Source organism: Botryllus schlosseri, unplaced genomic scaffold (assembly GCF_051294905.1).
Source record: "Botryllus schlosseri isolate E-star unplaced genomic scaffold, Bs_hap1 Bs21a, whole genome shotgun sequence".
NCBI classification, from domain to species: Eukaryota; Metazoa; Chordata; class Ascidiacea; order Stolidobranchia; family Styelidae; genus Botryllus; species Botryllus schlosseri.
The window spans coordinates 281,155-303,733 of NW_027648630.1; the positions used below are offsets into that span (position 1 = coordinate 281,155).

A 22,579-nucleotide genomic window follows, 5' to 3' on the forward strand; every position below is an offset into this window, starting at 1 on the left:
AGAATATCTAGTTTTAGATAACCCTGTCGCCGAATCGTACTAAACTAAAAGACGAACACGATTTCAAATTGGTATTTCTTCACTGGCATATAATTTTACCCTGCCGGATGGAATTCTTCTTCTGGGGTTCAGATTGCCAACACAGGAATATTCGGTGCCAGTCATTTAGGCGCCCATGGACAATTATATATATAACGAAGTTTTCGGTGTTCATTTTCTCTGAATACTCATTAAGGATATGTCCTACCACCACATCATCTACTGCGAAGCCATTTTTCTCCAGCGCCCCCCATACCGCCCCCCTGAGCCCAGCGCCCCCCATACCGCCCCCTGAGCGTTTCCGCCCCCTTTCAAAATCGCCAGCGCCCCCTGGGGGGCGCTGGAGGCAAGGTTAAGAACCACTGGGTTAGGGTTAGGTTAGGGTTAGGATTAGGTTAGGGTTAAGGTTAGGTAATGTTATTGTAACTGTTATTGTTACCCTGGCCCTGGCCGAATTTACCGGGGCCGAATTTACCGAAAGCCGAATTTACTGGCAATCAGTTGGCATCAGAGATGCCACTCCTGGGTTTTTCCACCCAGATCTGGGTTTTTCGAGCATGACCTGGGTTTCTGGGTTTTTGTGCTTGAAATCTGGGTTTTTTTCAACATCATGTTTGTCAGGTCAATTTTACGGCGCAAAATTGATTATTAGATTAGTGAGATCTTTTAATGTCGACGGATTCCACTGTGATTGAAACGGTAGAGTTCAAAGAGACCCATTTACTATTAAAATGAGAGGTCTTGGCGTTATGCGATAGAGCATTCATTGAATACTGACTTCTAGGTCGCAGAAAGTCATGTTCACAGGGCAACTCTGATTTAGGACTTGAATGCTACCGGTAGGGGTAGCGCTGCAACAAATTTGTTGTGTGTCAGTAAATAGTATGTAACTGCTGTAAAGTATGCAATTTATGCACATGGAAAGACCAATTGTTGATCTAACTAATTTACCATGTTGACATCAGAGTATATTGACTTCCAACAGGGACACTCGAAGAGATACATTTTGGTCAACCGGGCAAGTTATTCAGAGTGTAGTGTGAGGGGTTTGTTAAATGCAAATGTACTCTTAATCTCATGATTTAGCAGTTTCTTTTTCGACTAAACATCCCAGATAAAAGTGTTTGTCCCCGGGTCAATGAATCGAAAGCTATTATCAATCTATCTGGTCAGCTCGCAGTCACTAGAACTACCCTACAATCATCCTCACGATACATGGGGATTAGCATTGTTACTAACATTACGAATATATAATACACTACGTATTGACCCCCCCCCATACCGAATGCCTGGTAGCAATGTGCCGAGAAGAAAACATCATATTTCGATTGATTTGCTCATTTAACTGAGCAACATGCATATTATAGTATGGAAATGAACCGTTGGGATTTCAATATCAAGGGCTAAAACTTCTTCTATGTCCGTATAACTGTCATTGATGACTCTCAGTCACTGTTTTACAGCTATATCATAGAAATTTGAGTGAAATAGAGGATCTGGGTTTTTCTGGGTTTTTTCAACGTCCAAATCTGGGTTTTTCCAAAATATCTCAGTGGCATCTCTGGTTGGCATAAAGTTCAAAGAATGGTATGCGACCTCCAGCAATGGTTGGTATATTAGTATATTAATTGCTGATTCATTCTTTATGCAATCTGTAATTCTCACAGTGTGCATGCAACTGTCTTTTATGACCTGCAGCCAAGATATCAGCTTATTTTATTCGTTAAACGTCACAGCTAGGAGATAGCTATTTCAGTAATGTCACACCTTTTTATTCGCAATCATGTGGCGTCTTGATTTGATGAAAATATTCAAATAAGACTCAATTGCATCTATAATTATGCTTATTTTTTGTGTTGTGTTGTTCTTCTCAGATTGGTGTTGTAAGTATAAATGATATGTACTGATATCAGTCATGGCATGTAGAATGTCTACACAAGGACCTTGATAGGGAAAAGAGAGTGTTAATGTGAAGTGATACCACATTCGTAAACATATCATGACAAGCTTGAATAAAAAGGCACGAAAACCGGCCGAGCTCAGCTCAATTGTCAATGTTGTCCGACGGAATTCTAAAGGTTACGACAATGCCTCGGACCATAGTACGGAGATGAAGAGTATTGCCCCCATCAATAAAGAGTCTTGGTGCAAAACTGACACAACTCAAAGCCAACCTGATGCCAGCAAATGTGCCAAATCTTCTGACAGTATGTGCAAGATGAAGCGATTTTTATTTGATTCCTGTATTACTATAAATATTCCATATGGCTGGGCTTGTACAAATTGTTAATTTTGAGTACCGGTAGTTTTAGTTCTAGAACTTCTCGAATGTTAAGGAGTAGTTCTACTTCTATTTCTAGTTGTGAATTTGGATAAGTGAGTAGTTCTAGTTAACTATAAAACATGTGTCATCATTTGGCGTGAATCGTGATACTATTGTGCTCTGTAGTGTGATGTTCTTGCAGTCAAACTGCTAGCGGTGGTCTAGGCAGAGGGTGAGTTTTGGGGTCGAAGCCCTTTCTATTTCAAACCTGAAACCCCATCATTTTAAAATGCCAATTCGATCTCACAAATTTCTCAGCTCATTTCCAATTCACCAATTCGTATTATCAGTTATTAGTCAGTTGTTTAGGTTAGTTAGCTGAGGACTTTTAACGGTTATTAATCTAGTTCTATAGTTACAAGGTGTGGAAAATGAGTAGTTCTAGTTCTACTTGCGTATTTTAAAAAGATCAGTAGTTTTCACAAGTTTGCCTGCAGCACTGCTACCAGATTGTTATGTTATCTCGGAACTTTTCATCAAATATTGAATGTTAGTCCACCGTTTTCTCTATTTGAGGTTTGTACTGGAGTGACTTTATCACTCAATCAAAATGTTTCATTATAATTTTCCCTTAGGCATTAAATGGGATTAGTTGGTATTGCTAGCAGGAAAGGATTGTCCTGTTGACTTTTAAGCCGGTGAGATTGCTGTGATAACCGGTGAGATTGCTGTGATAACCGATTTAGACAAACATCCAGCCAAATATATACGTCTTCACAATTATCCACATCTACCGAGCGAGATAGTGTAATGGTTATGCGTCCGGCTTCTCGAGCGGTAGGTCGTGGGTTCGATCCCCGGCCGGGTCATACCAAAGACTCGAAAAATGGTATCCGCAGCTATCCTGCTAGGCGCTCAGCAATCACGGATAGCATGGAGGGGAAAAAAAAAACGGGGGCGCAGACTAGATGACCTCATGGGGCCGTATCGCAACTCCGTCGCCAAAGCATCTCGATGGTGCAGGCGAGAAACAATATCATATCTCTCTCTCTCTCTCTCTATAGGAGTATCGAGTTAAGAGAATGTTATGTTGCAGGGTCCATAGTCTCTGTATACACCCAACATATCTTTGACCTAAAATGCATATACACACTGGTAGAGTTTTTCATTATTATCTTTTTCCATTTCATCGTAAAATCCTATGGTCTTTTTTAGGTCTTGTCAACGTGAGCTTTGTCCAAGAAGGTGCTACCTCCTCAATTCGCGCTTATGCTCTTCCTCGTACGTTGGTAAAGCCAGATGCGAAGAGCATCATAAAGTTGTTTGCGGAGAAACACAAGCCTCATTCAAAGCGATGTGTCAAGGATTATGGAAAAACCCATGTGATGTGAGTTCGAAGAATTATATCCTAGGCCACATTTATGTACTAGTGTGTATTCACAGGCCGCATAAAAATTCAGAGGTGGTCAGTAACAAATTTCTTCTCTTCACGGACTTCTCAAACCATTTGATGTAGGCTACTTGCAATCTTGCGTATTTTGATTGAGGTTATTTTATGAGACTGTAAGTAAACCGTTTGTGTTGCCAAACTAAATGCATTTCACCATGGATGTATGCATCTCTGATTTTGCATTTTAGAGATTCTTTTGAGTTGGGAGTGATATTTGGCGAAAAATTGATCACTTTTATGATAGAAATCACTGGGCGATGTAGTCCCTGTAGACTTTAATTTTCAAAATTGCATTGATTAGTTGTAATAGTGGTCAATCTTCATTAGTTTTCAACAAATCTTGCAATTTTGAAAGCTATCAACGACGATTGACTGCAAAAAACATGCGTCTCCCCCTTCATCCAAAAACCGAGTGGCTGCAATAATTTTCTGTTATCAGTCCTCGCGCTTATGCTTCAAGTAGCTTTGAGATGTCTTGACAATTGCTTCTTCTAATTGAAAGAGGAATTTTTGTCATCACTTCCTGATGTAGACTACTTGGTTATTTTATTATTAATGACAATGTTGACCACCCCTGGCCTACACAAAGCATTTTGCGTGGAGAAATCTGAAAGATTGTTATGTTACTACTCACCAGTAAGCAGTAACCACCATAGGCGCCGAACTTGGGTATGCAAGGTATGCCACGCATACCTAGACATTTTTTTAGGTATGCGCCATACCTAGAAATCGGATTGGCACGTATTGGCATAATCCCCGATTGTATTATTTAGAACAAAACGCAATGTATTTCCCTTTGCGACATTACCTGCTACCGCTTATGTGAGGGAGGTAACCCGTTGCGCGCGGTCAATTACCGAGAAGCGTGTTGCCAATTGGCGAGATTCGTCTGTGCACGCACAATGTAACGCGATGCGATATCCCGCTGAGATGATCGCGAAATTATGTCATTGATTGCCGTGCGCTCGGCAATCGTCGCTTGGGACACTTGCCTGATTTATCGCGTCTTGAACAAATGCACAATTGCATCAGCAGTAGGCCCTGTGCGCACTGTACCATCGCTAGCCTGCACTGTCGCATCTGCATTGGCACGCACGATACAATCGCTTGCCTATACAATCGCAATCGAAAGATATCATCGCTGGCCAACTATCGTGTCTGGAGCCTAGCATGCGTTGGCTCCTATCTCTTGATGGCTTGGAGACAATGCCGTTAGGTGTATGCTGATTAGCGATTGTGATTAAAGAGTGACATCACCAAACATAATGACATCGAATGTCCGCATCCGCAGACATGTGCGCTTGTGCGTCGCCGTGCATGCGTAATTGAATTCCGCTAATACTTTAACATGAACATCAGAAGATGTGTGTCAAGGCTTGAGTTGTAAAAGACGAGGAAGGTTTGAACAACCTGAAATCAGTGCCATTATAGAAGAGATCCCATAACAACTCGGACATTTTGCCTTGCGCAAATCGTCTCCGAGGTTACGTAATACGCTTCGATAAGTGGCTTATTTAATTGTTCGCGAGCGATCAGGGACTCGCTAATTGACAGCGCTTCCGGACGCGTTGACAAGCTTATACGCGCAAGTTCGTTAACACGAGGAGATTGTCTAATCGGCATTTACGTATGCACTTAACCCTCCTGAAGCGATGCTATATTAACCTTAATTATCAATTCCGTCACATTATGACGTCATTCCTTTGTGACGTCATCAAACTCGCATACCTAAGGAAAATTAGCGTTCGGCGCCTATGGTAACCATCAATTGGCTTTACTATTGCTGACTTCTCAATGTACTTGGTTTTGAAAGCATTGGATGCTAAGATTTTGGCTGTACTTGGATTGGATTGCATTCGTATTCAGTTTTGGACTTTTGGACTTTAACATGGAATTTATTATTAATGTTCATGCTATAAGTGAAAGAAAGTTGAGTCATTACCAGATTAGGACTTGTAAGTGGGCATGACAAGCACCTAGATTGTGAATAGCTTTGAAACTTAATCCGAAATAGGGTTTCGATATGAAAGACATAAATCAGTAACAAGTCCGCAACTGCCCTAAATTGTGCTCTTCGCATATTAGTCTGATACGGGGAAGCTTTCCACGCCCTAACATTGGTATAACATTAATTGAATCTGAGGGAGTATTTTCGTTTCTTTATCATTTGTTTACGAACTACGATATTGCGTAAATACAAGAAGTCACAATTGTCCTCGAGAGTCCATCAACGTTATTAATGATAATTTTCATTCGCATACATGTATTTCAGGTATCCAGACCAATCAATCCAAAAAATTATTCTGTTAAATAAAGCCGACACTTCTAATTCCGGCATGTTTGTGGAACCGATGAGCCATGTCCCCACGATATCTTCAACGAACGAAGATGACGATGTAGTAAGCGAGTTATCGCAGGTAATTTTAGTTATATTCATATATTTCACCTTAGGACACGTAGTTATTTGTGACCATATATATTTCACATGATCCCAAGCTTGATGGGAATTGTGAAGGATTAGTGTAAATGCTCTTCAGTATTTGAGCATTACGTGATTTGCATCTGATTACAGGGCTTTGACATCTCTGTGTGCATTGATGACTCGATGGAGTCTGGAAAAGAGAACAGGGAACAACAAACGTATTCCACAGCCGGCCTTTACAATCCTTGGAACGCGAAGGTTTTAGACGACGCGTGGCTGAAGCTTAAGGTGTCTTACTTATTTATATATTATTTATACTTCAGCCATACTTCCAACAGGTCCATCATGTTATATAATTTTATACGATTATAATCGTGTGAATTTGGATTTCTTTTCTAACTTAACTGCACAGTGCAAATCTAATCGAATGCTGTCGACCTGTTTGGTAAATATTCTCCAATTGGTCAGCATCTAATTAACAATCCAGTCTGCGCGAGTCGTGACAGTGGCACCATGATCCTCATTCCATTTATCTGTATTGTAGTCAATGATCATTGAATTAAATAATCCAGATATATGTTGACAGTTAAGAAGTTCCTTTACAATGTAATTTTTTTCGGATATGTAGGGTTATTGCTATTCAATGTCTCTCTGTGTATTTTTATATTTTTTTTCTCACTTGTTTTTCTTGTTTTGACTAGCCTACAGCATAGTTTCTGTTACACAGCTGACTTTGTGTAGCATTATTTTTAATGTTACTTTGTAAACCATACTTTACCGAATTGTTTTTCATTGGAATCTCTCTTTCAGTCGATATATCAGGGATACTCGACTAATATACGCAAGTCTGAAATTCTCTTAGATTCGCTGGAAATCTCATCGACCTTTTTTGGTTAGCTGTACTTGTGTATAAGTCCTGTCTGTTTTTGATATCCGATTATTCCACGTGTGGATGCTAAGAGATTATGAGTAATGACCAGGGTCCCGTTTCAACACTTTGGAGGTCCGCCAATTGAGTATCTCTCGTAGCCTATACATTATTTGTGCGCCGTTGACTTTTGATGCGGGTTAATAAATTATACTGCAATGGATTTAGTCTCGACGGTAAATATTTTCGATTATCATCAGTATGCAGATTCGGAAGATCCGGCGTACGGGAAAAAGAAGAAGTTTACCCTGCTGGAAAATGTCGTCGCACGGTATCGTCGTCCTTGCGTTTTGGACTTGAAAATCGGAACGCGCATTCGAGAAACGGCATCGCCTGAAAAAATCGCTCGTCACGTCACTGCGATAAATCTCGGCGCCAGGCTGAGTGGAATGCAGGTGGAATTTTGTTTGTGTTAATACTTGAGTCTGAATCAAGTGTTAATTTTAATGATTTTTTGATTTTTCTGGTACCGAAATGGTGCACTCCTCGCCTAGAGTTAATGTATCAACAAAGATTATACTTTTAATAATATTTTCCACTGTTGTAGCCATTGGTCGTATTGTAGCTTACAGAATATGCAATACACTATGCAATACTGTATTACTATTATTTCCAAGTACTGAAATTATACGTTACCTTCCTACTGAGAGTTAAAATATCAACAAGAATTGCAGTTTTGACACTATTGTATACTGTGCAAGGCTGCAACCCCCAATTGGTAGAAGTAGTGTAGTACAAACCTACTCGTGTTAGTGAAATTGCCATACCTGTGATGCCGTGATCAATCAAAAGCAGTTATCAAGTGCGATGAAATAGTTATGGTCATAAAAATACCGAATCATCTTCAATTTGAAGTAGAATTGGCATTATATTCTTTGTCATCGCATAAAAGGTACGTATCTGACCTTTTCACATCCTTCATACTGTTGTGACGTTATAGTCAGTGAAACTCGAATCAAATTCTAATACTTGATTCAGAATTGGATTATGCGTCCTAATCCTATCACCACAATGATGGCATTATCGTTTGCAGATCCATCGTCCTGACAAGGAGAAGTTTTTGTATCACAACAAGTATTACGGGCACAACCTCACCGTGGCGGGATTTCTTGCCAACTTACGACATTTCTTTTCTAGAGGAACTCATCCCATGTAAGTTCTTATCTATGTTAAGTTACAAAATTTCGAACTACTTCCGGATATCTATTTCCGAACATTGCTGCGGTGCTTGATTACAGCAATACTCTAATTTACTGTGTCCCCAAGATTTCAAACTACATAGTACGCACAAGGAATTTACAGATATGTCTTATAAATCTGTTTACAATAGGGAGTATTCTATTTTATTAGTGGGGCGTCAGGCTGTTTAACAAAGGAACACGCCCCTGCTGTTACTGATGAATTTACAATGCAAGCGAAGATTATGCCATTGTGTTAAGTTTTAGTCTTGTGTTCCTGGTATGGGTCGTTCTATTATATAATTCTCTAAGCAGAATGATACACTTGGTGGCGCTTTGCTTCATTTGGGCAATACTGTGGATTGTCACGTACAGGAGGAAAGGAAAGGACGTAGTTTATTTTTGTCCTTGATGTTTTTGCGGCATATACACTGACTCATGACACACACACACACGATTTGTGCATATGCATACCATGAGTGCATGATGTGAATATGCCGCTGGACAAGGAAGTGCAGATATAGCCTTTACGGCTTCCTAAGTCATGCACCACCCCTCCATGCTATCCCAGTAATGCATGAGCGCCAAGCAGGGAAGCCATGGATACCAGTGTTACTAATCAGGTCTTTGGTCTGACTCGGCCGGGAATCGAACCCACGGCCTACCCATCAAAAAGCCGGACGCTTAACCATTACACTATCTTGTCGGTGATTACGCTATCCTGTTTCATCTCACTGTTGTTGAATAACAATAGTTCTCGGTCAAATTTGTTGACACTTCATGGCTACACTAATATCATCTGATCATTGAAATTAAGATATATTAACACTAATAGGCTACTGTCACATAGACTCTGAGATTTTTCTGTTGGATATGCATCAATCTTCATCGCTATTATAACCCTATTTGGTGTGTGTGACATTCGACAATCGTTTCTTTAGAAACTATAAAATTCGTGTTAGGCTTTTTTGTGTTGGTATAATTTCCAATGATGCCATCCAATTTCCAAAAAAATGAATGATTTCCTTAAATTTTTGAGATTCCCCCCATTCTCAATCAGGCCTGGAGGCCTTATATGTTATAAAGTAGTGTCAGACGAATGCAGTCTTATCAATTTATATAGCAGGCTTGACCGTAAGTGATATCTATATAATTCCCGCACCAAATGCTCATGCATATCTGCTTTTCATTGAGAATTGCCATGTCATGTATAGCAATACATTATTCTTTTGAATTGTCTACTAGTTGCTGATGATTGCGCCTGACGAGTGTCAACCAAATATATATCAGTTTATTCAATATGAATATATTATTCAATGTATAATGAAGTTCTGTACCTCCAAGATTTTCTTCAAATACATTATCGTGGACTGGATCAGATGGTTAATCATACAGGTTATCTTTTGCTTTGCAGAGTTCCTTCGGGTAAAAGTCAAGAGTCAGCGTCGGTCGACGAAAACCTTGTTAAGCAAGCCATTGAGAAAATTGAAAATCCAAAGGAAATTATTGAGTCAATGAAATGTCACAGGTGGGAATGGCAGAATTGTGCTTTAAATGCGTTTCATTAGTGAGCTAATCACACTTGAGCTCATAGTTGTATAAAAAGACTAATTGGAGCAAAATGCCAGTAATTTAATTCTAATCTAATTTGTGCAAATGCTTCCTTGCTCTAATTTTAATTCTGATCTAATTTCTGGGTTTCCTGAATATGCGATAGGAGAACTGTATTGTGCGAAACGAGATTACCAACTCTGGAATCATGAGTCGTGTTGAGATCATGTGATCAATGTGTTCCTTTCGTGCCTCATCATTGTCTTCCAGTGTCAATGCAGCTCACGTTTTCAATTTCTTTTGTTAGATTCTATTCAAGTTCCCTGCTACTACTTTACGAAGGCGACGTGACTGTATCCACAGAAGATTCGACGTCTTGTGCAATTGACGACAGCGAAATGTAAATATCTGTCATGAATTTACACATTTTTGTGTAATTTGTGGATTAACTTGTGATATGTCCGATTTTAATGCGGTCATATCGCAAAATCGAGTTCACATCACACACTGTCTGCTAGTGACTTCAGAGATGTCGTGTGTGAAGTGTGTGAATATTCATTTAATGATTCATTGTAACAATAATAGCAGAGTTGCGATGCGTGCGATGAAACCGAGATTATAATCGGAGGTAGTCACTAGTCCATGATGCTACTCGAGTAGCAGTAGAAGTAATACCACAATTTCCTACTCGATTTAAAAGTAGAAGTAGCGATTTCACAGATGTGCTGAAATTACTTCATCTGGATGTAGAAAATAGATGGTGCTGTGAAGTACATCAAGAAGCCGTTGAATTTTCATTTGTTAGAGGGGTCGTATACTTGTAGCAGTTGATCTGAGGTGGCTAATTTGGGAATTGCAAGATGCGTCTTCGCGACTAACGCACAATTACTAATGAAAACACAAATATATAAAATCTTGAAGAGCCTCTTGGAGGTACAGAACTTCAGTACACAATTGAATAGTCTATTCATATTGAAATGAACCCGAATATTTTCGGCTGGCACTCGTCAGGGGTAATCGTCAGCAACTAGTAGAGAATCGGAAAGAACATTGTATAACGACACAAAATATGACGTCACCAGCCTGAAATTTCGAACAATCGAGGTACATTGAGCTCAAACTGTTCAAGAAAAAATGGAAGTCGTCTAAAGCAGTGGTTCTCAACCTTTTTGACCTCGCGGACCTTGCATTGGTTTTTGATTCAGCTTATGGAGTTATGGTCATGTACGTTTGAGCTGAACTCAAATGGGGTGATAGAAGGGATTAGGCGACAAAACCGCGAAAATATCTATGTGCTACATGCTGCGATTGCACATGATTATGTTTAACAAAATATTGATATAGGAATTTTTCGCGTTCCTCGCGATTTACCTCCAACCCATAATGTTTGCTCTGTGTATAATCCGTGTTCCAAGTTTGTGAACTGTCTGACAGTCAATAACACCTTCCATGCCAGCAAACAGTGTATAGGGATTACAAACATTCTGGTTGTTCTTTTTAATATCTTTTGACATGACAATAAGGGGCGCACGGAATTTTTCACTATCATGGGAGGCGTGTCTAAAAAATCTTTAAAACCACTGTCCTATACTATCCTTTAATGACCATTGACCAGTGACCACCTTCAATTGACATCATAATCACATCCATGTTAGCCATGTACGCCGCCTTTGACTATAATCAGGGTTGTAATTGTAACCGAGTCACAAGGCTCCGAGTCACAAGTCAATCTCACTTTTATAGTTTTGACTTGAGTCAAGTCGAGTTATTTTCAATTCGCCACTGACTCAAGTTCAAATCAACAAGTAGGGCGCCGAGTCCGAGTCATGGCATTATGAATCGAGTCTGAGTCCAAGTCATTCTGTTGACTTCTCAGTTTCCAGTTAAAGTCTTGTTAGAACCCACTAACTGTGTTGTGTGATATTGAATGGTTTTCATTTATAATATACTAATTTTCGTCACTTTTAGCAGTGTCTGGTCACATTTTCAAGTACCGGTACCAATAGACCAAATCCCAATATTGTGGTTACCTTACTTTTCTTCGAAATTACAATGAAATGTCTGTCTTGGCCGTTTCAGTCTCAAGTCATATGACTTGGTTCAGTCCAAGTCTAGTCTAGTCAATACACAGATTGGCTCGAGTCGAGTCATTTTCGTATATTGAGAAAATACTCAAGTCGAGTCATCAGAAAATCGTGACTCTGGTCATTACAATTTACAGCCCCGACTATCTATTTTTTTACTTTTCAGAAGCGCTGAAGCTAAATTGGCGACATCTGCAGATTCGTGTTCCAAAATGCCACAACGTTCTCCCTCCATTTCTGAGCTCGTAAAACGACTGAAGCGTGGCTCCAACGAATACGGCAAGCGGTCTCGCGAAAACTCTCCCAAAGACACCCAAAACCAAAATTTCAGAACACATTTCAGTCTGGAACGTACAAACCGGGCCAACTTTGGGTAAGAAGAAATGAAGTGGTGGCTCGTGCAAGAGGCTTTACGTCGGAATAGTTACAATTTTAATGAACGATTATCCGAAGCAGTATTGATTTAGAAGAAATTGCTTGTATTTCGACTTGAATGCGGACATGCTCGACGACTGTCGGATAGCCGGCCGGTCCGGTACACTTGATAGAGCAATGCCTTTTCTTGTATTCAGTCCTGATCATATGGTAGTTGTTCTTCGTTGACGCGCGTGTGCTGTACTTGTGCGCGCTTTTGTCTCCGAGGTGAAGTAGTCCTTGAAATTTGAGGGACATTGACCGCAATGGAACTGATACACAAACTTGGCAATTTCTAGCTTCCTCATATCTTCTAAATTTAGAACACCAAATCTTTTGAGAAGCGATTTATCAGTTGCACATCCACGCCTCCGCGGGGCTTTGGCAATGATACGGATGATCCGATGTTGAAGTTTTTGCAGTGGGTCAATTGTATTCTTGCAGGCAGCACCCCAACAAAGAATTCCGTATTGTAACTTTGATAGGAATAGAGAGTTGAAGAGTATCAACAGCACGCGATCGATCGATATGTCGTGTGGCGAATGGCGACAAACTTTATTAAGATCAGTTATTACTGTACTTATGGTTACTAAGTTATCTTGAATCAAGGGAATTGTTGATTGTGAAAGAAAATTTTCCAACTCCTCTCTTGCATAAATTAGCATTTCTTCTGAATTTTTAGTTAGAATGGGATTAGGATTGGACATGGACTTGAATATGAAAAATTTATGGATTAGGATTTAGATTTGAAGGTTCGGATTAGGATTTGGATTTAGATTTGAAGGTTCGGATTTGGATTGGATTAGGACATAGAAATTCCAAATCCGCTCATCTCTGTCGTATAGTATTCTCCGATTAGTCATCTCATCTCAGGCTCTCAGCGTCTCAGTATAAATTTCGCGTATTATGACATCCAGGTGGATGGCCATGTTGCAGCAAAGGCAAAGAGATCTCGAAAAAGTACATGCTTACATCAACTGTTTACAATTTAACACTTCCTGCAATGTCGGAAGCGTGGGGTATCGCCGTAACGTCTCGCTGTATTGTTTCTCAGACCAACGTTACCTGTCAGAATTGTCTACAAAAGGGGCACTGGACGTATGAGTGCAAGAACAAACGCAAATATGTGGAAAGAACATCGCTGACAAAGCAGCTGAACAAAACTATACGTGACACAAAAAGAAAACAAATACAAAACGTATGCTGGTATACTATCACCGTATCGTGTTGAAATCTATTTTTTAAATGTGAAATTATTTATGTAGTCGACTGCCAGGGTATGGAGTATCTGAACCTTAATGGAGTAGCCTTATTCGTAACTCGACCCTCAGGTTTTGAAAGTATAACAGGGCTGTATTGACTTGAGTCGCAATTTTTCGTGGAATCAAGTCGTTTCTCTAAAATGGAAAATGACTCTGCTCGACTTCATTCAGTCACTTTGTGTATTGACTCGACTTGACCAACTCATACGACTCAAGACATTCTATTTGTCTTGATTGATGTCTCGTGTATCAACACCTTCCTGTCTTTCATTGTATCGCAGTCTTGTGGTGTATTGAAATATTGATGATGAAATATTTAGCAATGAATTGAACTGAATAATTACAAAATAAGTGACTATTCCTTACTAATCATTCTTGGTGGTTTCAGTGCAGATTATGGCCCCAGAGATTCAGTAATCCATCGAGTATAAAATTACTGAAGGTTTTGTAGATTGGCTGGGATTTACTCATTGAAATGACTACACAATACCAAATGCTATAGGAGAACAAAGATGCTATAAAGCGCAAGCGAAGAAAAGGGAGCTCTGACGATTCGTCAAGCAGTTCATCCTCCTCCAGTAGCAGCAGCGATTCTAGCTCAACCTCATCATCCAGTGATTCAGAAGGTAAAAACAATTGCAATGAACCTTGACTGCTAATTACGGCTGAGCAAAAACGAATGCCTGAGTGAATAGATCCTGAATTAAGCATTGTAAAGTGTCAACTATTATAACATCACAGTATGAATGATGTGGAAATTTAATGCTAGTCCTACAGCCAAGGCTGTAACCATGTCAGAAAGAAGTCAATCTCACTTGTAGTTTTGACTCGGGTCAAGTCCGAGTCCAAATCATTTAGTGGAGGGTCGAGTCATAGTTTTGTGACTCGAGTCCAAGTCATTGTGTTTAATGTTCAGTTTTGAGTTCAATCCTGTTCTACCCACTTTTTTCAACTTTGCTCGAGTGATATATAGAATGGCTCGCATTTCTAATATTGAAATTTCCGTCAGTCCTTATTGCTTTCGGCCCATTTCCAAGTATCAGGATCTTAAGTCGAGTTATTCTACGCATTTTAAAAAATGTCTCGAGTCAAGTCGAGTGACCAAAAAATTGGGAATTGAGTCATGGCAACAACGTCTACAGGAAATTAAAAATACTTTTGCTATTTTATGACCATGCTTATTTTATTGCACTTTGTGACATTGCTGTTGGTTGATTACGACTTCACAAATATGTCATTTCCACAAACTTTTATCACGTTTTGTATGCTGCAACCAATCGAGGTTTCAAGCCTTCCCATTGGAAAAAAGTATCAAAACTATAATTATCGTTGATAAATTGAATATTAGTGGCAAGGAGCATATAATTTTACTGCTAAAAATCAACTCTAACCCAAACTGGAGTGGTGGTTGTTTTCGGTAATGAATTGGCGCGTCTCATAAGGGTGTCTTGCACTGAATAGTGTTGTAATTGAACGAAAATTGCTCGTGACATCGCCATCAATTGCGCTATGGCTGGTCTATTCAGGTTCATGCACTCAAATCGACTATAATAGCGAGATCTCCATTGCTGTATGATAGTTTCTGTGCATGTCACACAATACCTTACCAAGAAATAACTCTTATATTTTTGCTTGCTCTTTAAGATGACAGCTCATCATCAGATAGCGAAAGCTCTTCTGGATCTGAAAGCCCAAACCAACATCGTAAAGATTCCAAGTCGTCATCATCATCAAGTTCTTCGGACAGCAGTTGAATAAAGGAAGCACACGTCTTCATCATAACACCAAGTTGTTCGGAGAGCTTGCTTACTAGCACACTTGGACGCAACTCCCTCAATGCACTTACATTCGTGCCTGGTTGGGGTGGGCAACTGGGCATATCGAAATTGCATCTGCTGGACAGTGATTGCGATACTGGCCGACGTTGCTACTATGTCATGTGACTATTTCAATCATTTAACACGTTTTTGTATAGCAGAAAACGCTTGTTTTGTGTCCGAATGGACATGTGTAGCAGTATCCGATATGGATGCTTTCATATCGGTTAACATGCATTATGAAAGAAACCAACTTTCATGCAAATCAAAGTTTAATCATTGACTTGTAGCTTTATAATTAATATATCAACTGAAACTGATTTCAAGTGTGTGGATGACATAGCGGTGGGTATTTAGCAGTTTCGTTGCAAACATATTTATAATATGTATGTATATGATTGTAAGCAGTATTTCTACCTTTTGGCAATACTTGCACTGCTTACTCAAATGGTTACCCTTTTGGACCACTTCCATTTCTACATTACGTTTTAGACGGAACTACTTCTGAAGAGCTTCTTGGGGGTACAGAACTTCAATATACAATTGCATAGTACATTCATATTGAAATTTACTCTAATTTGTTTGGCTGACACTCGTCAGGGGTAATCATCAAAAACTGGTAGAGAATTGGAAAGAACATTGTATATCAACAATTGCATCGCAAAATAGTATTTCAATTTTATACTAGTTGCTGACGATTACCCCCGACAAGTGTCCGCCGAAAATATTCAGGTTCCTCTCAATATGACTATACTTTTCAATTATGTAATTAATGTTATAAATTTTCACTGTTTCACTAAAATACGAGGGAAATTTGATAACAACCGCCCGAATAAGCTCTTATTGCTTGGACAAGGAGTAGTTACTAAAAAATTGCATCTATTTGTTATGCCATTAGTCATTTTGAGTGATGCAGCCTGTATTTACACAGGCAGCCACCTCCTATAACTGTCACAATTATGCCAACCCTCGACCAAATCTACTTTTGGAAGCTATTTGAGGACTTTTCAGACCTTCAACATGAAGAACTTTTGACACATTTTGTACTTGTACTTGGCTAGAAATTTACAGTGTTATGTCTATATTGAGTACCAACAATGGCTACTTTCACTCTATCTGATTCCATATAAATTAATACGATACAGTGCATTCGTTAAGTCTCGACCGGTCAGTATGATTAAGAGTTTGGTCACTTAGGAATCAAAAGTCATTATCAGACTTTTCCATCAGAGTCACTGGTTTTCATTTGAAGGAGCCGGTAGAATAGTGCGATTGATTTTATTGATGAAAATGAGATACGCAGAATATGACTTACACAAGATCACCGACTTCGTGAGAAAATACAATGAATGATATACCGTATTTCTCAAGGTCAAGGACAGTCTTCACAATCTATACTTTCTAAATGGTTGATATTGAAAGATAACAGTATCTTCAGTGAGTCAAAACAGCAAAAACACTAATATCAATGATTTCAAATCGAGGCAAATTATCATTACGAATAGTCTTGTTTCTTTTCACAATTGAAATATCATTCTAACATTAAACGTATGGTTATTTAATTTGTTAAAATGCCAAGACACATATGTGCTTCGTTTGGTAGTAACCTTCGGAAAAATCCTACTGATTGGATATATATAGCATTATTAAATAACTGCCGTAGTTGATAAGTTGATAATAATATTATATGATGTATATGTTTCAGTTTCAATGAGCATGATTGCGGCTTATTCATATCTACCAGTCAGACTTAAAACTACATACCAGTGTTGGGATGACTCGAGTCACCTTTTTCGTATGACTTGACTTGACTCGAGTCACTTTGCTAAAATGACTTGACTCGGCCTATCAGAAATGTGGATTGACTCGTGACTCGGAGCAAAATTCACGAGTCAATTTCAAGTCATCAAGTGATCGGTGTCGATCAAAATCAATGTGTCTTGCATATGCTCGGATTGTTCGCGAAACGCTGGTGTAACCCGTGAGAGCGATCAATCATTTAATGATCGTGCGTTTTACTGAGCCTCCATTGTTCTCTCACAAATGATTTGACCGCAAACGAAGTGATCGAAGCTCACAGCTTACGTTGTCGTAAACTAGTATAGTGAAGTTATTTCTGTTCTCCGATTTTTCCTTAACCAAACCTTTTGTTTTATTGAAACTGAATTCGAATGTAGTTTATTTGTTCTCAACCATTGGCACAGGCTCGAATTGTATCATATCGATTTGTGAATGCGTAATGTATTGCATCTTATCAATTCGTATCTATTCCCTATATTGGCTGGTTACTATAAAGTGAGGTTTAGCAGTTCTACGTATGTGTGAGCGATACAGCGCCTTCTTTCGCGTATATTTAAATCTAAACTCGTTCATCGGTTCAAAATCAATGACCACTCAATCTTTATTTCAGACGGCTAGCAAAATGCAATGACGTTATCATGCCCCATACTTCGAAAAGGCAACTTGACTTGAATTGTGACTTGACTCGTGACTTGACTTGACTTGACTCGACTTGACTCGAGTCACCTCCAAAAATGGAGTGACTTGACTTGACTCGAGTCACTTTTTAAAATCGATTGACTTGACTTGACTCGAGTCAAAATGTGCAATGACTCGAAATGACTTGTGACTCGAAGGTAGTGACTTGATCCCAACACTGCTACATACCTGTGTATTTTGGAAGTAATGTCTCCACAATGGCCTGATTTTGTCTTGACCGCCGACATCCCACACCGTAAAACTGATATTTTTGTATTCGACAGTTTCGACGTTGAACCCGATTGTAGGAATGGTTGTGACAATTTCTCCCAGTTTCAATTTATACAGAATTGTAGTTTTCCCGGCAGCGTCCAATCCGACCATGAGAATTCTCATCTCTTTCTTGCCGAAGAGACGAGAAAAAATGCTCAAAAATCCGCCCATTGTTTCTTTGATTCAGTCCACCGCTATGAAATTATATTGCTTTATAAGTGAAAAATCTGAAATCATACAAAAGGACATTGTAATTCGCTCGGGTCTTGAATATCTGAGAAAATCTGCGCTAGCACAACCAAAAGTAACAGAAATTGGAAACAAGACGGTGAACTCGGGAGTGTTTAATGACGGAAATTCACACCATTACCGGTATATAGCGCACTAAAACTCTGAGAACACACGCAGGATCTGAATACATGAACCATAACCTATTTTTACGGACCGATATGCCTGGAAATATCACTTCAACGCCCAATATGTGTGCCGATTTGAGTATGAGTATACTTTTTGGCGTAATATGGGTAAGGAAATCGTTACTGCGTAAATAATCACTCTTCGACAGCAAAGGCATTGGTCTCCACCCTTTCTTATAAACTCTAGATTTCAAGCCAAGCAAGGGTAATTTTTGAATAGGATTTTTTTTTTTAATTTAATTTTCAATATTTTGCGGGATTTTCAAACTACAATGGGAGCCGCAAGAAGGCTAGCCTGGAGTCACAATTGGCTCTCGGAGCCGCGGTTGGGAATCACTGGTCTAAGGTCAACACGAAGACTTCAGACATGATGCGTAATGTGTGCTTTCCTTATTAATTAACTCAAAAAATGTCGCTGTAATATTTCGAGGGGTTATGTTTGAAGATTTGCATCAAACTGATACGTATAGCTGTGAATATATATGCATCCGGTAAATCAATTAGTTAATGATTTATTTTAGTTTTACTGTTGGCATCATCGCCTTTTTCAATATTTGTGGGCAAGTGGTGCAAGGAAGTACCGAATACCAAGGTGGGTACTCAAAAAGGATATCATATTCACGAAGTCATCCCCGTAGAGAGCTTTACGTTTATTATTCCTAATCTGTCTTACTTAAATATCGCAGAATTGTGTTACTTATTGAGATAGGCGAAAGTAGCCGGATGCGACCACTGAAGTGCTTTTTGTCAACCCTTAATATTAGGGTTACCATATTTCAGAAATCTGAAAAGAGGGTGCTTTCTAAAAAATTCCAGACTTGCAATATCTGAGGTAAATCCGGAAAAATGGTTAACTTTTTACCACATCGTGGTCGGTTGCTTAACTAAAAAAATAAAAAAAAGGTCAACTTTTCTGCCCCGCTCCGGAAATACCCGCCCGAGCGTTGCTGATTTACTGTATTTTGCCAAATATTTAAACAAAATTCTCAAAAAAGAGGACAAAATGTCAAAAGAAAGGTCTTTGGGCGTCCTCCGAGGACACTTTCAAAAAAGTAAAAATGAGGACAAATCCTTTTAAACCCCTACTTAATATTGACCAGACTGCCCTGCTCTACACATGCATACGATAAATGTCACCAATTCCTCGTGTTTCCAGGTGCGGATGAAGGCTTATGTGGCGAGAGAAAAGAAGGTAGTTCTCGCTATATACGTTTTGTTGGATACGTAACAATCTTTTTTGCATACTGCAGGTATGTGTGGGGAACCTTTTAGCACGAGAGCCGCATTAAGCATCTGAATCCATTAGCGATCTCACTATAATAGAGTTCAGAATATAAGCCAAAATGCAATCTTTTATTTGAATATTATAGTGACCAAAGACATGAAGATTTCTACTCCAATATAACGTCGCGACTACGGTTTGGTATTAATCCAAAATTTCTAATAAACCCAATAACTATACACATATACTGACCGGGATAGAGCAAAAATTGATGTGCATCGTTCGTTATTTTTGGAAATTTAACAATTCCATCAACTGATTAATGAAATTTGAACAAACCTAACCAGCAGCGATCCGTTCGTAGATTTGCTGATTCTGTATTTTTTTTAACTGTAGCACATGAAATACTTAAAGCATCATAGGGCTGAGCACAACAATCCAAGTACTCAAATCTCCACCGAATATTAATTTTAATGGTTCGGTTCGAGTTGTGAGAGATGATTTTGTCGAGCGCAGAAATTTTAAGGTCCTAGCCATAGCAGTTACGTCATCAACGGGAATTCAGTTTCTTTAGACAATTTTTCCAGCGTGGAATATTGTAAATCTTGATTGGTCGTGTCTCAACATATGCGAAACATGTGGTACAAAGCTACGTACGTTAATGGAAATGAATAATATTTGAAGATCAACCCGCATCATTGTCACAAAGTGCGATGAAAAATACACAATAATATTTAATGTGATGTAGAATTTACATTAGATTGTTTTGATCGCATAATTTAATGGTATCACCATCACTTTTTCGGTTGCTCTATTTATTGTGCCTTAATCAAGATGTCGGGAGTAGAGTGTTTCTTTTTCTATTATTATATTGTGGTGCTTATAACATTGCGTGGTTGGGGTATTTTTATTTTAGGCCTCCTCTCTATAATGCCTGGATCCCGAGGCCGCGCTATTGTACCACCAAAGGAATTCATACAATTCAGTGGTAAAACAATGTTCATCAATACCATGGTGAAATGTACGAAGAAAAAGTTTTCTCAAGACGCTCAACTAATTGGATTTTTATAACTAATTTTATCAATATTTGTTATCGCCTATCTCGAGACCTTCGCATAACATGTCGTCGTATTCGGCCACCCCGGCTGTAGTTTTTCTACCTCTCAGTAAACCGTCGCTGTAGGGATGGTGTGAACGTGAGGTTCTCACGTTCGCGGTCTGTGTTTCAACCTCAGAAATTTAGAGGTTCACGTTCACAAACGAACCTTGGTAGCTTCTGCACTGTGAACCTTTTCATATGGTTGCCGGTGAACCCAGCCCTCGGTAAACCCAGCCTTACAAACCCAGCCCTCGGTGAACTCGGCCCTCGGGAATTAAGTCTATTAACAAGTATTATTATGAATTATTAAACTAATAATGTTATTATCAACTGATTTGTCGATCTTGTAAGGAGGTCAGGGCATGCGTAGATCACGCAGTCACGGCGTGATCAGATCACGTGATCACGATTGTCGATTGCGCAAGCGTCAAGCGCGGCCTTTCAAACTCGGCCCTCGGTGAACCCGGCCCTCGGGAAATTTTGTATTCACCGGCAGCCCTAATATCCCCCTCCCCCAACCCTAATATCCCACCCCCGGCAACCCTAATATCCCTAAACCGGGTAAATCGGTTTTGGGCGAGATAATATAACATTAGGGCCTAACTGTCGCAATAGGCGTCGTAAACATATACATATCGAGGTAGTTTCTAAACATATACGTGCTGTAAAATCTTTATCATGTTTTTCGTTCGTGACGTAATGGAATAGATTATGCGTCACCGATAGATTTATCCGATCCATGACATTTACATAGGAATATGTAAGGGACGAATTAATACTTTATAGTCCGAGTACAAGCCTGCGTCTATCGCTCGCAACGGCGCTACGTCATACGCGCTTGCATTAGGCGGTATTCCATATCCCTTTTTAATATGTACGATCGATACATACAACGTCATATCTATCTAAGCTTTTGTTCATGCCGTCACTTAATACATCATGAAGAAAATGGACGCCGGCTCGGTGCAATACATACATATAAATATACGTGAGACGGTCTCTTGCGTTGAGGTGGAAAACATGAAAATGTCGATTTCCAAACGCACAAGTCCTAGTACGATTCTTGAGATGTTACTCGAGAATGCATTACGTAATATAAGTTTCGGGTAGACGTTCCTACTCAACCGTGCTAATGCGTGCGGTTTACATACCCACGCATTAATTTTTTTCGTCATTTTCGATGCGTGACATCGCTAAATACCTCATATCATGTTGACCGGCAGTATTTAGTTCATTATCGGGTGCCAATCAATGTCATGTCGACCGGTATCTGTTCACAATTGGTCGACATGTATTATCAAGGCGACCAGCGTTCCATACGAGGGTTGGATCTGTGATCGCGCTACTATCATCCGTGTGAACTTGTACCTACCGATCCATCTGTCTTCCGGATCACTAGTCCGGAACAATCCGTTTTTTTCGACATACTATAATATTGGGGCATAACCGTTCGCAATAATCATTGTAACATATAGATCTTGATATACATGTTGAACATAAATGTGCGTTCAAATAATTCTTACGTTTTTAATCGTGACGTCATGTAACGCGTTATGCGTAACTGATCTAACTATCGGGTCCAGTACATATATAGACGACACTTTAACCCTGTCCCCTATAGTTGATATGGCAGAAAACCCGTGATAAATGGCGGATTCAAACTGTCGAGTCCGAGTCTCTGAC

General features: G+C 39.4%; 2 protein-coding genes across 2 annotated transcripts; both read left to right on the forward strand.

Moving 5' to 3' along the window:
* Window positions 1–3,367: 3,367 nt before the first annotated feature.
* On the forward strand, window positions 3,368–12,292 carry LOC145459887 (uncharacterized). The gene is made up of 7 exons (XM_080338396.1): window positions 3,368–3,689; window positions 6,025–6,169; window positions 6,325–6,462; window positions 7,303–7,497; window positions 8,136–8,254; window positions 9,695–9,808; window positions 12,082–12,292. Exons 1-7 carry the CDS (start codon window positions 3,442–3,444, stop codon window positions 12,290–12,292), a joined length of 1,170 nt encoding a protein of 389 aa, XP_080194522.1. The 5' UTR covers window positions 3,368–3,441.
* An 865-nt stretch (window positions 12,293–13,157) lies between these two features.
* On the forward strand, window positions 13,158–15,573 carry LOC145459879 (uncharacterized). Its single transcript, XM_080338390.1, has 4 exons — window positions 13,158–13,289; window positions 13,384–13,527; window positions 14,094–14,217; window positions 15,236–15,573. Exons 1-4 carry the CDS (start codon window positions 13,236–13,238, stop codon window positions 15,343–15,345), a joined length of 432 nt encoding a protein of 143 aa, XP_080194516.1. The 5' UTR covers window positions 13,158–13,235; the 3' UTR covers window positions 15,346–15,573.
* Window positions 15,574–22,579: the final 7,006 nt, after the last annotated feature.

Coding starts and splice junctions, on each gene's coding strand:
- LOC145459887 (XM_080338396.1), top strand. CDS start 3,442: ATGCATATACACACTGGTAGAGTTTTTCATTATTATCTTTTTCCATTT. Junction 8,255..9,694: donor TCTAGAGGAACTCATCCCAT/GTAAGTTCTTAT, acceptor TTTGCTTTGCAG/AGTTCCTTCGGGTAAAAGTC. Junction 9,809..12,081: donor GAGTCAATGAAATGTCACAG/GTGGGAATGGCA, acceptor TTTACTTTTCAG/AAGCGCTGAAGCTAAATTGG.
- LOC145459879 (XM_080338390.1), top strand. CDS start 13,236: ATGACATCCAGGTGGATGGCCATGTTGCAGCAAAGGCAAAGAGATCTC. Junction 13,290..13,383: donor GGCAAAGAGATCTCGAAAAA/GTACATGCTTAC, acceptor ATTGTTTCTCAG/ACCAACGTTACCTGTCAGAA. Junction 14,218..15,235: donor ATCATCCAGTGATTCAGAAG/GTAAAAACAATT, acceptor TTGCTCTTTAAG/ATGACAGCTCATCATCAGAT.